Source organism: Heteronotia binoei, chromosome 2 (genome assembly GCF_032191835.1).
Source record: "Heteronotia binoei isolate CCM8104 ecotype False Entrance Well chromosome 2, APGP_CSIRO_Hbin_v1, whole genome shotgun sequence".
NCBI lineage: Eukaryota > Metazoa > Chordata > Lepidosauria > Squamata > Gekkonidae > Heteronotia > Heteronotia binoei.
Window position 1 is genome coordinate 110,882,879 of NC_083224.1, and position 15,125 is coordinate 110,898,003.

The 15,125-nt window shown below is 42.8% G+C and overlaps 1 protein-coding gene across 1 annotated transcript in view; it reads right to left on the reverse strand.

Annotated features, from left to right (window-relative positions):
* The window catches only part of NRDC (nardilysin convertase), a 75,128-nt gene that overhangs the window by 5,022 nt on the left and 54,981 nt on the right, over positions 1-15,125 (reverse strand). Inside the window, exons 19-28 of the mRNA XM_060231815.1 lie at positions 14,646-14,697; positions 13,988-14,138; positions 13,747-13,874; positions 10,899-11,061; positions 9,776-9,807; positions 8,968-9,106; positions 8,116-8,163; positions 6,434-6,486; positions 5,941-6,024; positions 5,113-5,203 (exon numbers count right to left, since the gene is read on the reverse strand). Of these exons, the coding sequence (XP_060087798.1) occupies positions 5,113-5,203; positions 5,941-6,024; positions 6,434-6,486; positions 8,116-8,163; positions 8,968-9,106; positions 9,776-9,807; positions 10,899-11,061; positions 13,747-13,874; positions 13,988-14,138; positions 14,646-14,697 (941 nt within the window). The remainder of the gene's footprint in view (positions 1-5,112; positions 5,204-5,940; positions 6,025-6,433; positions 6,487-8,115; positions 8,164-8,967; positions 9,107-9,775; positions 9,808-10,898; positions 11,062-13,746; positions 13,875-13,987; positions 14,139-14,645; positions 14,698-15,125) is intronic.

Genomic DNA, 15,125 nt, shown 5'->3' on the forward strand with positions numbered 1-15,125 from the left:
GTAGATAGATTTTAAACCAGCTAAAACTCTCTGACAGGGTCACCCCTCCAGAGCCCATGTGAGTGGCTTTTCTTGTCTAAATTATCACTTGCTCCAGAGTTGGGGCATCCCTTTTCCCTCAGTTCCTACCCAGCCACCACAAGCAAGCACCTTGTTAAACACAGTGGGGCAGGAGAGAGGGAATGTGTCTGCACAGGAGACACTGATGAACAACAGTTACAAGTAAGTGCAATTCTGTTTTCATCTTCCATCTTCGTTGTAGCCCCACATTGGAGCATTACTAAACTACTCACCAAAGAAGGCAGGGTGAGTCTCTCACTGGAAAAGTGACAGGAGAATTGTCTTGCCCATATCTGCATCCATTGTTTGCAAGGGCATAACGCTTGATAAACATGACTTCTGACTGCAAAGTCAAGGGATCTGTCCTTTGGAATGCAAAGAACCCTGCACCTTGATCTCCAACAGACCCCATTGCCCAGCCACCTCATACAACCCACCAAGAGATGGATTGAGAAGGGGCAATCCTCCCTTTCTTTGGGCCTCAGCAAATGACCTTGGCTATTGCTTTGTCTTCTCAGTGTAGTATAAGAAAGTCCTCCTGACATTTGGAGTGTGAAGATCTTTCTTGGCCCTAGATTCTGGAGGCAGAAAAAATATGGGCAGCGCTATCTCCTATGCCAGGTGAAACTCAGCAGCCACCTTTGGAAGAAGGCACAAACTAGAATGAAGTACTGCCCTTTCATTAAAAAAATTCAAGAACGGAGAATCTATCCTCTGAGCTGCTAATCATTTGCTCTCCTGGCCAACGTATGAGGAAGGTTATCTTCTTAGACAGCAAGGCTGGAGGCTATGAGAGGACATACTGTGACAGCTTATGGGCAAATAGGGCAGACCCCTCCGTATCCCACTCTCATAATAAGCATAAATGGCCACCAAGCACACCTTAACCAAGATGCAGCTAGGCCCGCAGACAATGGGGAAAGCAAATATTCCAAACCATAGGTAAGGGGCATGTAAAGGATGGCAACCCTTTAGACCAGGCCCAGGCCTTGAACCCAATTCCTCAAGTAGGACCTAGTTGAGCATTTTCTAGCCTGAATTAGGATATCGCACAATTCAAGGCAGACTGTAAGGATGTTATCTTCCATGCTGTATGATGCAAGCAGGCCACATCATGGTACAGGATAGGTCCCTGCACCAACGAATCTAGTGGGAAGGTGATATAGTCTGACCCCACCAAATGGAAGAGTTCACAGAAACAAATTTGGTATAGTCAAAAGGTGGCTATTAGGATGCAGCCTAAACCTTCTGCTATTAACTTCCCTATGACCTTGCTCAGGAGGGCAAAGGGAGGAAAGGCATAAACAGAGTCCCTAATCATAGGACTGGAAAAGCATCCCCAGGCAAAGCTGGATTGCTGGGTGCAAGAGAGCAAAATTGCAGTGCCCTTGTCTTGGACATGCCAAACAGGTCTGCTTGAGGGGTACCCCACTGCTTGAAAACCATAGAGATACTTGGATGAATCACCCATTCATAATTGGTGAGATAAATCCTGCTTAAGTTGTCAGCTTTGGTATTCAGAGCTCCTGCTATATAAATGGTTCGGGGAGGTGAGGGGGGTACATAGTGAAACATGTAGCAACTTTCCAGACTGCTAATGCTTCCATGCACAACCTCCAGGACTCCATGCCCCTCCTGCTTGTTGAGATAATACACTGTGGATGTTATTATCTGTTTGAGCTTCCACAGTCTCTTGTCCCAGAGGATATCTGCAAAGGAACTGTAAGGGTGAACCTGACTGTCCTGCAGCTTGAGAAGATTCATGTAAAGACTGCTACTGGGCTCCAACCATGTGTCCTGAACTGAAAAGCCTTCACAATACATGCCCAATACTACCAAGGACGGTAACCCAATGAAAGATACATACCTAAATGCCAACAAAAAGATTGGCATCCACCAAGTAAGTGATTTCACGCTTTGGATTGGAGAAGCATCACCCAGGCAGGTGCCTGGAAGCATTGAGTTTTCTAAGCCACAGCTAGAGACTCCTCGTGTAATTTGACAAAAAAAATGACTGCTGTGGTGGAAGCCATAGGGCTCAGTGCACACTGGATAGCCGTAACTGATTGCCAAATCTTTTGCAGCAAGACCTGTGCCATAGCCTTGATAGACATACACCTTTCCAGTGGTAAAAAGACTTTCACAAGGAATCTAAGGACACCTGCAGTGAAGTTCTATCAGGGACTGTGACTCCAATCAGCAGATGCATGTGGAGGAGTGAGGAATCAAACCTGATTCTCCCAGATTACAGTCCATGCACTTAACCACTACACCAAACTGACTCAACATGGGGCTCTGGTCTCAAAGAGGGCACAGTGGTTCATTAAAATAGAAACAAACTCGTCCATAAGAATTTTTATAAATAGCATAACTAGTTCTGTGGATGTACTTATTGCTTACATGACCAGAACTCTAACGGTGCTCTTTAGCTGGAAAACAAGAGTGTTAATGGAGAACTGAACAAAAAAAGTGTAACAGTGGATATCATTAACTATCCTCATATTCACTGAATAACTGTTCAGGCTGTAACAGACAAAATTCCTAGTAAATTGTTGTGCTTTGGAACAAGTTATAGAATGACTCAAGGGGGAGATTAGACTGGGCCTGGATTTGATCCTGAGTGGTGCTCAGGACTTAATATACAAGGTGTAAGTTTTATTATATCAATTGGAAACAGTGACTATTGCTCTTTTAAGATGGGCAAATTGCCCCAAAGTCCAACATGCTGTCATTTAATTTCAGAAGAGAAAGCATCTCTAAAATGAGCCAGGAAGAAGCTTGAAGGGAGACTAAAGGAGGCCATATCTCACTAGATGCTTCTAAAATATGCAATAAGTATCTCAAACGGAATGTGGAATTCTAGGTAGGTAGGTAGGTAGGTAGGTAATTTTATTTATATCCCGCCCTCCCCGCCGGAGCAGGCTCAGGGCGGCTAACAACATCATTCAGTTTCCCTTATACAAAAGACAAGGTTACATTAACATTAAACATTAAAAATTCTGATAAGTTTAAAATCACTTAATTAAGTTGATAAAAGTGCTAATGCTAGTTGTGCTTTTATAATGGCGGTAATCATTAGCAATTTCTTTCTTCGTCAGCGAAAGCCAGTCGGAAGAGGAAGGTCTTGCAGGCCCTGCGGAATTGTTCAAGGTCCCGCAGGGCCCGCATTTCCTCTGGAAGTTGGTTCCATAGGTTCGGGGCTGCAGAGGAGAAGGCCCGGTTACGGGTACATTGCAGCTTCACCTCTTTCGGTCCGGGGGTGGTCAACAAGTTTTTTCCAGCTGACCTCAATGCTCTCTGGGGTTCGTATGGGGAGAGACGGTCCCTAAGGTAGACAGGTCCTCGACCATATAGGGCTTTAAAGGTAATGACCAGCACTTTGTAACGAACCCGGTATGTAACTGGCAGCCAGTGCAGCTCGCGCAGCCCAGGCTGTATGTGCTCCCATTTAGGGAGCCCCAACAACAGTCTGGCCGCTGCGTTCTGCACCAGCTGCAGCTTCCGGGTTCGGTACAGAGGCAGCCCCATGTAGAGGGCATTACAGTAATCCAGTCTCGAGGTGACCGTTGCGTGAAGTACCGTTGCCAGGTCTTGGCGCTCTAGGAAGGGAGCCAACTGCCTTGCCCGCCTCAGGTGAAAAAAGGCTGACTTGGAAGTGGCTGCAATCTGGGCCTCCATTGATAAAGAAGGCTCCAGTAAAACTCCCAGACTCCTGACCCGGTGCGCCGCTTTCAGTGGCGCCCCGTCGAAGACCGGGAGAGGTATTTCCCCTTCCCGGGCGCCCCGACCCAGACAAAGGACTTCTGTCTTCGCTGGATTCAATTTCAGCCCGCTCCCCCTCAACCACATTGCCATGTCCTGCAAGGCCCGGTCTAAATTTTCAGGGACGCAGCCAGGCCGGCCGTCCATCAGCAGATAGAGTTGGGTGTCATCTGCATATTGGTGGCACCCAAGTCCATATCTCCTGGCAATCTGGGCAAGAGGGCGCATATAGATATTGAATAATATTGGTGAGAGAACTGCCCCTTGAGGCACTCCACAATCCAGTGTGTGCCTCCGGGACCGCTCACCACCAATTGCCACCCTTTGTCCCCGATTCTCGAGGAAGGAGGAGAGCCATTGTAGGGCAGACCCCCTCACCCCTATATCGGCGAGGCGGTGGGTCAGTAGCCGATGGTCGACCGTGTCGAACGCGGCCGACAGATCTAACAGCATCAGCACCGCCGCACCGCCCCGATCCAGATGCCGTTGGAGATCATCTACCAGGGCGACCAGTACTGTCTCCGTCCCATGACCCGGGCGAAAGCCGGACTGGCAAGGGTCTAGGATGGAAGCGTCATCCAGAAAACTATGCAACTGCGACGCCACTGCCCTCTCTATCATTTTACCTAAAAACGGTAAATTGGAGACCGGTCAGTAGTTTGCCAATTCGGCCGGGTCTGCTGTACTTTTTTTTTTTCAAGAGGGGTCGGACCAAAGCCTCTTTCAGGGATGATGGGAAGCGCCCCTCCGAGAGGGATCTATTTATGATGTCCCGTAGAGGACATTCAAGCTCCCTCAGGCAGGATTTAATTAGCCAGGAGGGGCATTGGTCCAAATCACAAGTTGTAGGGCGCGCAGAGGAATTCTAGGAAACTTACAATGCAATCCTAAGGAGAGTTACTCCAGTCTAAGCCTATTAATTTCAATGGGCTTAGAACGGTGTAACTCTCCCTAGGATTGCACTGTTAATGACCTTATCTGCTGCCTTCAATTCTTCCAATCATTCATATTGATTGGCAGAAGGCATTGACAGGGCTCCTGAGATTTTATGTATGGTATATAAGCAATCTGTGTGAACTTCCCTCATTTCAAGAAAACACAGAGTCTAAAAAGCCAAACATTGCAATTCTAGTCTCCATGAATGTTTGAACAAATCAAAGGCTAGGAAATTACTGGTTTAATGATTAGTAAAACTGGTGATTCAATCATACTCTTATTTTATTACAGTTGTATATCACACACTTCCAGTAATCTAGTAAGAAAATTATAGTATTTTTAAAACTCCCTTACCTGTGTATTGAAAGTTTCCTCTGTCAATTGCTTGAGTTTTTCCTCAAAGCATAAAAGAAATTCTTCTATCTTCCTATCCACTAGTTCAGAGCTGAAACAAATAACTGAATTACACTCAAACATTAACTTCTGATTGCTGCAACTGTCTAAGGTTCAGAAACAGCAATTTGACTTCTAAAAATATGACTAGCATAAAAAAATCCTTGAGCATAAAAAAGATTAACTTTGAACACAATAAATATTTGCTCTGTAAGGGAATTCTGAGATGCAACCTTTGATCTACGAATCTCCAAGCTAGCTAAGAACTAACAAACAAATTATATGAACTTACTAATGTACCATTTCCAAATCTCCTCTGGTAGTGCAAATGTTGCTATGCACAGTACTATTTTATGCTTGCTGGAAAAGCCAGTTTTTCACACTGATATACTAAAAAGAGAACACCTGTCTGCATTTATGTATGATATCTTTTTACATAAGTATTTCAAAGCAAGACATAAGCAGATACTTACCAGTTCTATGCTGTGTTACTGCAGTCTAACCCTACTGACTTCATTGGACTTGGAATGAAGGTGCAAAGGATTGCACTGATGGTGACTTATCTATCAATTTTCTTTAGCACTAAAGTATTAGGTACTAATGTCTGATTACAGCAGAAGACACATGGAGGCAGACCATGTAGGAGAATATTTTGGATGCATACGCGGATGAGTTTGTATTTCTTATTTGGAGGATGCTGGATCATCACTGAAAAACCACTGAGTTTACAGGTTCCCATGATGGAAACACTGACCTTTTCCAATAAACATTTTAAAACATGTCACTCACTTGTATTTGGTTGCCTGTGTTGCTACAGTAACAGAGAAGCCAAGAATCCCAGATGTATTCCTGCAAGTTGGATATACATGGTATCTAAAAACCAAGGAGGCAAACAGAGGTCACTTAATAAACACTGTACTGAACTAGTGTCATGTTGATGTTATTGGCTAAGAATGCATATTTCTATCTAGATTCTCAATGGCCAGCTGATATAAAACTAGTCCTTCCCCTCCAGGAATGCATCAGCTGCAGGTCATGTCTATAGGTATCCTTAAAATTCTTTTTGTTAAAATTTTTTATATTCTCCATTTTTAGGATAAGACCAAACAAAACTCACCTAGGTATTTCATTCAGACAGGGTAATGGGTGGCAATGGGACACTGCTGGTTGTTTCAGCCATAGCACATGTGAATTCCACAAGCACTTAAAAATAAGGGAGCTTCCACATTAAAGAGTACACAGTTTTCTTTGCTTCTAGTGGGGCAGCTGAATGGAAACTTACCCTAAGGTTTGCTTGGTTCGCAGAAAGTCAAAACAAGGTTCTTCCATGTACATCTGGAATTCAACAGGATTTCAATCAAGAAAAGGCTTTAGGAGAGAGAGGAGGAGGAACTGATCTTTAACCTGCAATATCCCTTTGTTTTTTAAAGGTACCCCTTAGAAGAACCTCCTGTTAATCCTCAGGTAGAAAATACTTGCCCAAGTACTCTCCTTTACTTTGATCTATACAATGGCATAATCCAGCGCAGTTCAAAAGCTATGGAAAGCTTTAATGTCAGTTCTCCATAAAATACAGCACCGGACAGAGTATTCTGCATATTCCATATAGTCATATTTGCAGGTTAGTACATCACTGTGCATACTGGTTGATTCCCTAAAAATCAGAAGACTGGATCCAGCAGGAATATTTGCACTGACAGAAGGCGAAAATATTTTCACCAGCTTCTCTTGGATGCTGTCCCTGGGGTATCCTTGTCTCCTAGGAGCACCATTTCAGGGGTATTTTGGACTGCCGTGAGAAGGGGAGGTAGAAAAGTTTCAATCCCATCCTCTCTATCAGCAGAGTTTCTGTGCAGAATCCAAACCACAGCTCTCTTTCCCTGGTCCCAAAATAAGACTAGATTTATACCCCGCCCTTCTCTCTGAATCGGTCTCAGAGCGATTCACACTCTCCTTTATCTTCTCACACAGCAAACACCCTGTGAGGTGGGTGGGGCTGAGAGAGCTCTCCCAGAAGCTGCCCTTTCAAGGACAACTCTTGCAAGAGCTATGGCTGACCCAAGGCCATTCCAGCAGCTGCAAGTGGAGGAGTGGGGAATCAAACCCAGATCTCCCATTAAGAGTCCACACAATCGCTACACCAAACTGGCTCTCGGGATTCTAGGGTTTGCCAAGAAGATTATATCAAACTGCACAAAACAAGCTGGTAATACTAGCCAAAGTCAAGGAGTGCCTCGATCAACATGCTAGCTTTTACTTGACAATTTCACATCTCTTCAAGTGTGATTGTGCAACATCCCACTAGCACATACTAGATTGGTTGTGGGTAGGAAGAAGAGAAGGAACCTTGTTTCAAGGATAGTAATGTTGTTGTAGAATTCCCACGATACAATAATCACTGTATTGGAGGCATCGGCTACAGTCGGCTGTTCTCTTGTCTCCAGAAATGCTAATTGCCTTAAGTGTTTCAAATACTCTTTTTAATTGTTTTACTGTTTTTAAGTTTTTTTAAAAAATCACTGTTGATGAATGCATTAGCTAGCCAAAGATTTGCATGTTCCCCAAAATACTGCCGTTTCAGTGCCAGCAATGTACAGTATACCTTCACAACAGAAAAAAACTTTGATGCATAACATGTAGATTGTATGGGGGGAAAATGAGTGTTTCCTTACACAGAAAGCTTCTTAAGATGGGTCTTCAAAAAGGACAAAAAATATGATTTCTGAATCCTGCGCAATAGCCAGTTGCTGTGCCCATGGCCCTCCACCCAAAATCTCCCTTGTTCCAGATCATCCATTACCCTAGAGCAATTTTTTTTCACAAACCCCTGGAATATGGAATCTTATATTTTGTGCAGTCCTTCTGTGTTACCCAGCTGAATCTACATTCAAGCGTTTCAATCATTATCATTACGGCTGTACAGAAAAGCAAACCTACTTGTTTTATGAGAGCATCTAAACTTACCACAAGCAATTCCATGAGAGAATATTCTCTTAAACTCCTGGCTCCAGACTAAAAAAAAAAGTTCATTTATTAAAAAGTCTGTGCATTTGCACTAACTTAAATCTGATGTATGCCATCTTGAGTTCCACAACAACAACAAAAACAGTACATATGCATACTGAAGTCCACCTCTCACTTGTAACTGAAAAGAACCAGAATGTGCAAGATGCAAACAGATTAACACATGGTAGCTATACTATGCGAAAAGATGTGGTTGCCCTGTTAAGAAGAGTCTCTTGAGCTTGAGTCCCCTCCCCCTCCGAGCTTACTCTGCAAGCAGTTGTCTCATCCCTTTTATGTGGTTAAAACTGTCATGTACTAAATTTTTACATGACAACTCTCACGTTAATGTTAGTCTTTTTTTCATCTGGGGTTGGGACAGTAGTTTTTGTTTAGGGTGAAAAGACAGACCTACATTATATCCAAATTATATAAAAAGATCCGTGAGTTTGGGCTATACTTTTATAAAAACTGCAGCTGAATCTACAAAGCCTTGTCAAACTGATTATCAATTTAATAGACAGGCAGTGGAATAGTAAAGTTTTTACTGGATTGTACCTCCATGTAGGAGAGAAAAGGGGAGGAATGCATACTTGAATGCCTCCTTATGAAAAAAATCTTTAACACACAAAACTGCTAAGAAAAAGGGTTTAAAGTCATCTTCCCAATCTATCAGTTTTCTATTAGGATAGAAATAGTGTCTCAGACATGAGAAAGCCACAAACTATGATCAACCAATGCACCATGACATGATAAATATACCCACAATAGATATAAAGAGATAAATAATCTCTTTAAATATACCCACACTACCTGGTAATAGACAGTCACTTCTGAATTTGCATCCCCTTTGTTAAGGGTTTTCACTTTGCACAGCAGATGAGCACTAGGCAATTCCATCACTTGGAACTGTACTGGACATGGGTGTACTTGAGGAAGGAACTGCAGTTTTCTGAAAGGAGTTCAAAGATCAGAATGTCAGCTGCCAAGCCACTCCTTAAAGCTGTGGCCTCCAAGCTTTTTGAGTCTGTGTGCACTTTTGGTGTTTCTGACACAGGGTTAAGGGCATAACCAGAAATTGGCCACCATGGGAGACAGAGCCAGGCACGCACCAAGAAGTCCACGTGTAGGGAGGAAATGGGGCATTGTAAAAATACACTGGGAAAGGAGAGAATAAAACCAACTCTGTGGAGGTAGCCACCTCTGAAGCAATGTTATTTTAACCAGTACAGCTAATCAGATCTCTCAATGGCCAATCAGAAATGGCCCCACGCATTTTCTGAAAACATTTAGCCGGCACCAGGTGAGATACTGGTGGGCACCATGTTGGGGACTCCTGCCTAAAGCCAACATCAATTATGTCATCTTGGCACACAAGATGTCTGCAGATGTTTGTGCCAGTTTCAGACTGTCACTTTAGCAAAAAAGTAAAATATACCGGTAAAATAATGACTCAAACTAACTAAAACTAAAAGCCTGCCTCATGTACAAGAGAAAAATTGTATTTAATTTTAGAAATATTAACTTTTATATTTTATGCTATGTATCTTCCTTGTTCTTAAGAATTTGCCAGTATTTGTAGTCTTAACCATTTCCTAATACAAAGGATGAATATACTCACTCAACAACATAATCCAGAAATTCTTTTGATTCCTAAAAACAGAGAAAAACATATTTTTTCTCTAACTACACACACTGTCAAAGTGACATTGTAGGCATTCTGTTAGGAGGAAGTAAAATAGCAAGCTGAGTGAGGAGAGCTTGTAGCATATATTAAACAAGCTCCCTGTGCAGAAACCACCTAGAATTTCTGGGCCCATTCCCCTTTGCTTTCACAAGGATACAATCATAAACTCCTTTCTATATATGCTGTAACCCAAATTAAAGGCACGACTTAAAATTTAAGGTGTTTCCTAGCAGTACAACAAAGATTCTTCCCCAAAGCCTCAAGAGCTCAGTTCTTGAAGATGTTGTGCAGATAGACAGAGTAGACAGTTCCAAAATAAATAAAAATAAAATGCAAGCACTAATGCTTTTTCCACAGCTATATAACAGGAAATAAGATGGTCCTGCAGCAATGAACTAGAAATAAAATACATTTGCAACACAGGAAGCCTAATGATCAAGTTTAGGCATTAGTCACTACCTGAATACAGTGGAAAAATCCCTTTCCTCATCCCCTGTGGCTCATCCATGCAGAGAGAAGTCATGTTTGAGCATCTCTACATGCAAGTCTAACTGTGTAGAACATTAACACACTAGCACTGCATAGTCCTAAAGCAGTTGGCGCTGGTTTGAGAATGTCCCGACAATTTTGACCAGCTCATTTTAAAACATTTCCATTCCAATCCCAAATGCACAGGCTGTTTGCACAGTTTGAGCAGCAGCTACAGGCAGTGCACAATCTTCTACAGGTGCATAATAGGCCTATGTTCAGTTTGAGTGGGTTTGGGTTAATTAGTATTAGCCTGCTGACATACTATCTTCTGATAAGCCACTCTGAGCAAGTGTTAAGTTAACATGGAAGTTAGAATAGTCAAGAGTTTGTGCATTGCAAGTAATTTTTATTATTATTTAAAATATATCTAGGATACCTTTTCACTCAAATAAGATCCCCAAGGTAGCTACCTAGCTAAGGAGAACTGTATGTAGGTTTATGAATATGCATCACAAAGATACATTTTGCTGAAAGAGACAAGGTAGCTCCAAGGGGCAAATGAAGCAGAGATCAGAGCTGCACTCACGTTGCTTGTGAAATTTCCTTGAACAAGGCCCTCTGCAAAGAGCTGAGATTTGAAAGCCTTCACAAACAGCAAGAGAGAATCAATGGAAAGACCCTTCATTAGCGTCTCGTATTTGTCCGTCATAGACCACCTGCCATATTCCAGTATTAAGAGGCGTATATCTCTATTAACAAAAGGAGAAATACTGATGAACACCCATTACCTAAAAACAATGCCTTTGAAGCTGCTCTTGTACCCTGTATGCTCACTCTAAAAATAAAACTACATACTGGCAACTCCATCCATTTGCAATGTGACCATTTTTCTCATCTCCTTCCTTATTTTTAATAATAAAGAGTCCAGTAGCACCTTTAAGATTTTATTGTAGCATAAGCTTTCAAGAAACACAGCTCTTTTTGTTTTCAGATGCATGGAGTTCCTTCCCGTTTTATTATTTGAACACCAAAATCTGCTCAGACTACGGATCTGCCATACTTTTAATTCCACAAACTGCAATTATCACTAAGAGTGTTATACAAAGTAACTAGGCTAATCTCTGCAAAGTTTACAAGATGACAACTGCAGGGGAGATGTGGCTTATAAGTGCCACATGGCTAAGGCTGCCCTTCTCCCTCTGGGGAAAAAATGGGTTGACAGACCCCAAGCTCCCTTCAGCCTTGAGGTAGCAAAGGATCGTGAAGTTGATGAGAGTTTCCCAGAGAGGAAAGCATGGGTCCACCTCTTTTTGGCTGGGGGTTATTGTTAAAAAGAAGGATTTGAGCTCAGATGGCACTCTTTACCTTGAGTCTCACTTTTACTCTTCCCCAATGAGAAGTTTGGAGGGGAAGGGATGGCTCAACTCTTATAATCACCCAGCAACCATTGGGAGGAGGCATTTGCAGTACCCTGAGTTGTCAGAAGGAGATAAGCAATAGTAGAACAAAGTTTGAATTCAATGGCACCTTTAAGACTAACCAAGTTTTATTCAAGGTATGAGCTTTTGTGTGCATGCACACTTCCTCATCGGTAGTAGTTTACCTCAGCCAACACAACTGAAGTCCCCTTTCCTTCTTCAAGGCTACTGCCACATACAAGCCTCTGCTGCTGGGATATGCTTCAGTGGCAAAAGGAAGAGCAAACAGGGCCAGTTTGGGAAGAGGGAAAAGATTGTTCAAATTCCTTAGTATTTCCCAGAAAGGGTATGGGGGAGACCAATAATCAAGTGAGACAGGAGACCAACATTACTAAGTTAAATAGACAGTAAAGTGTATTCTGCTCTAATCCTACTTGGTCCAGGCTGTTTTCCAGACAAGAACCATGCTGAACTGCATACTGCTTTTGAACCACCATGCACACACTCTACCCAGAGGTGTCAAACTCATCTGTTACAAGGGATGGATCTGACACAACAGTCACTTTGTCGGGCCTAGTCATGTGTGCCACAAGATACCGGAGATATAAAGGTGATTTCAGATGCCAAATGGCAATAGCAGATGAATGACAACAGCAGGCTTGATGAGATTAGGTGTGATATGCAGACAGGTGGTAGTGCTAGTATTTATAAGCTAACAGTGGTGAGGAATCCACTTAAGAAAGGTTTTGCAGGGGCCCAAAACTAGGGTTGCCAACCTGCAGGTGATGACTGGAGATTTTCTGGGATTATAATATCTCCAGGTGACAGAGATCAGTTCACTTGGAAAAAACAGCCACTTTGGAAGATGGACTGTATGCATTATACCTCACTGAGTCCCTCTCCTCCTCAAACCCTGCCTTCCTCAGGCTCCATTCCCCAAAATCTCTAGGTCAAGCCCCACTCACAAACAGAGTAAGGCTGTTTGATATGCCTAACAATAAAGCCCAAAGCTGAGAAATTCATTCCCCTCAGTAATCAACCCAGGAACCAAAAAGCAGCTCAAAGTCAACTGAATGTTATTACAAAGGAGTTTTCAGCTGCTGAAATAAAACTTCGTTGGGTCTCAATTTAAAGGTGCCGTAGGGGGTGGGGGAGAGAGCCAACAGAGGAAAGGGAAGGGTTCTTTTTTAAATCTCGCCTGACTGAGCCAGCCTGCAACACAGTAGCTACCCCTAGAAGTATGCATGCACACAAAAGCTTATATCTGAAATAAAACTTAATTGGTCTCCTAAAGCTGCCATGGGATGACTCAGACTTTGCTAAAGGGGGGCAGAGACGGCCCATGGAGAAAAGGAAAGCTGTTTGCAGGGCTAAACCAGTCAGCCTGCAGCCTCCCAGGTGAAGAATCCTAAAAGGGGAGGGAGAGAAAGCTCATGGAGGAAAGGGAAGCTGTTTTCAAGACTGAACCAGCCAGTCTGCAGCCTCCTGAAAGAAGAAGAGTCCTAAGAGGGGAAGGGAGACAGCCCACAGAGAAAAGGGAAGCTGTTGTTTTCTGTTCCACAGGACAGAGAGAGCCAGCCTGCAAAGCAACAGCCACCCCAGTGAAAAAGCTTATATCTAGAATAATACATTGTCGGTCTCTTAGGTGCTGTGGGAGGACTTGGACTTTGCTCTCTCTCTCTCTGTATGCGTGTTCCCCTCCCTTCCTCCCCAAAAGAGGGGGAAGGAGGCAGCCAACAGCATTAGCTCCACAGAAGTAGGAGAGAGCCACATGCTTGGGGGCCGGATATGAGCCCTGCACAGGCCGGTTCTGGCCCGCAGGCCATATCTTTGACACCCCTGCAGTCAACTTCCTTTCAAAGGCAGTTTGTCATACAATCTAGAGGTCTTCAGCTTGGGCGGGATTGAACCAGGGAACTAAACAGCTCTAGTGCATGCATGGAGCAGGTCACAGCCATAGTGCTGTAAATACAATTTTCCAGTACAATTTTGTTTCACCGGACTCCTGTCACTCACTTGGCCAGTGTCTCTGGTTTGATGAGGATGTTGAAGTAAGTCTTTTTCAGCTGCTCTGTTATCATTTCAAAAACCTCTGGAGTAAAACTGAAGTCAGCTAAGTGGTCAATGATGAGTTGAAACAGCAGCTAAAATAGAAAAACAAATCCTACAGCAAATTCTCAGCAGTCTAATACAGCAGCAGGATCATAAGTATTTTTATGCACAGGAACCTAAAAGTTAAAATATTGTTAACACTTACAGGTAGCTTATGATTGAATCCTTTCACACGAATGATCAATCCATGCTCTCCCGCTACCAGCTTGTATTCCAACTGGGCAACATCTGCTTCATAAGCAGGTTCAGCAAGGTTGTGCGCAAAGATGTTCACAAATGTATCAAAAAGCACTACACTGCACACAATAATATGTAATAGAGGGAAACAGAAAAGATAAAATTTTGAAAGGAAGTTCTAAAATAAAAAGGCTCTGAAATCATACCACACACTTACATATAGGAGATGTTTCATTCTTTAAATCAAGATCTTTACACAATATCAGACTCTTAGATCATGAACACAACAAAATGAGACTCTGGTATTTTGAATGTCCATGACAATTGTCATTTTACTTGACAGTCCACTGTTGATATTAATCAGGTGGTAAATAGAATTCAAGGAGTACCCTCACAAGACAAACCATAATGCTTAAATGACAAATGAAATGGCACTTCACCACCCCCACCTACAACTTCATTTAACTTAGCAGCAAGCATCCCAGGTACTCTACAGAAGCCAGAAACAGTGAGTGATTCAGAGGCTTAACACAGTGCCCAAAATTCAGTAGCAGCTAAAGGCATTAATGTTTTTGTTGCAGGGAAAATGTTAACCAAGTATAGGAAAGAAAGACTTTGATCCTTACTTCTCAGCAGACTGCTGAATCAGTGGTGAGATTAGATGGAAACGGATATAAGCTGAAATAAATAATTATCATGAGCAACAGCAAACAATGAGGAACTTCCCTACAGATACTTATTTCTTTTTGAGACCTCTGTGACAACTAGAGATTAAGGAGTAACCTCAAGCCCAAACACAATGTTTGGATGACAGCTGAAATGTGCCAAGTCTTCTGTTTCTAAAACCATAATATTTACAAAGTTCAATTATGCATAACAAATCTATATACTATTGGACACCCATGGTCCCCATCTGCAGATAGCTAAATCCACAAATCAGGGGCACACAGAGGCTGAACAGATTTTTCAGCAAACTTGGGGCACTCCCCAGGTTTGCAGGAAAATCTGATTTTAAAAGAAATGCACAGGGGCATTTAAATCCTCCACAAAGTAGCCCAGCTGGGCCTGGGGGTGGCAGCTGCACAGCTCAGGAGCCACATGGGGCA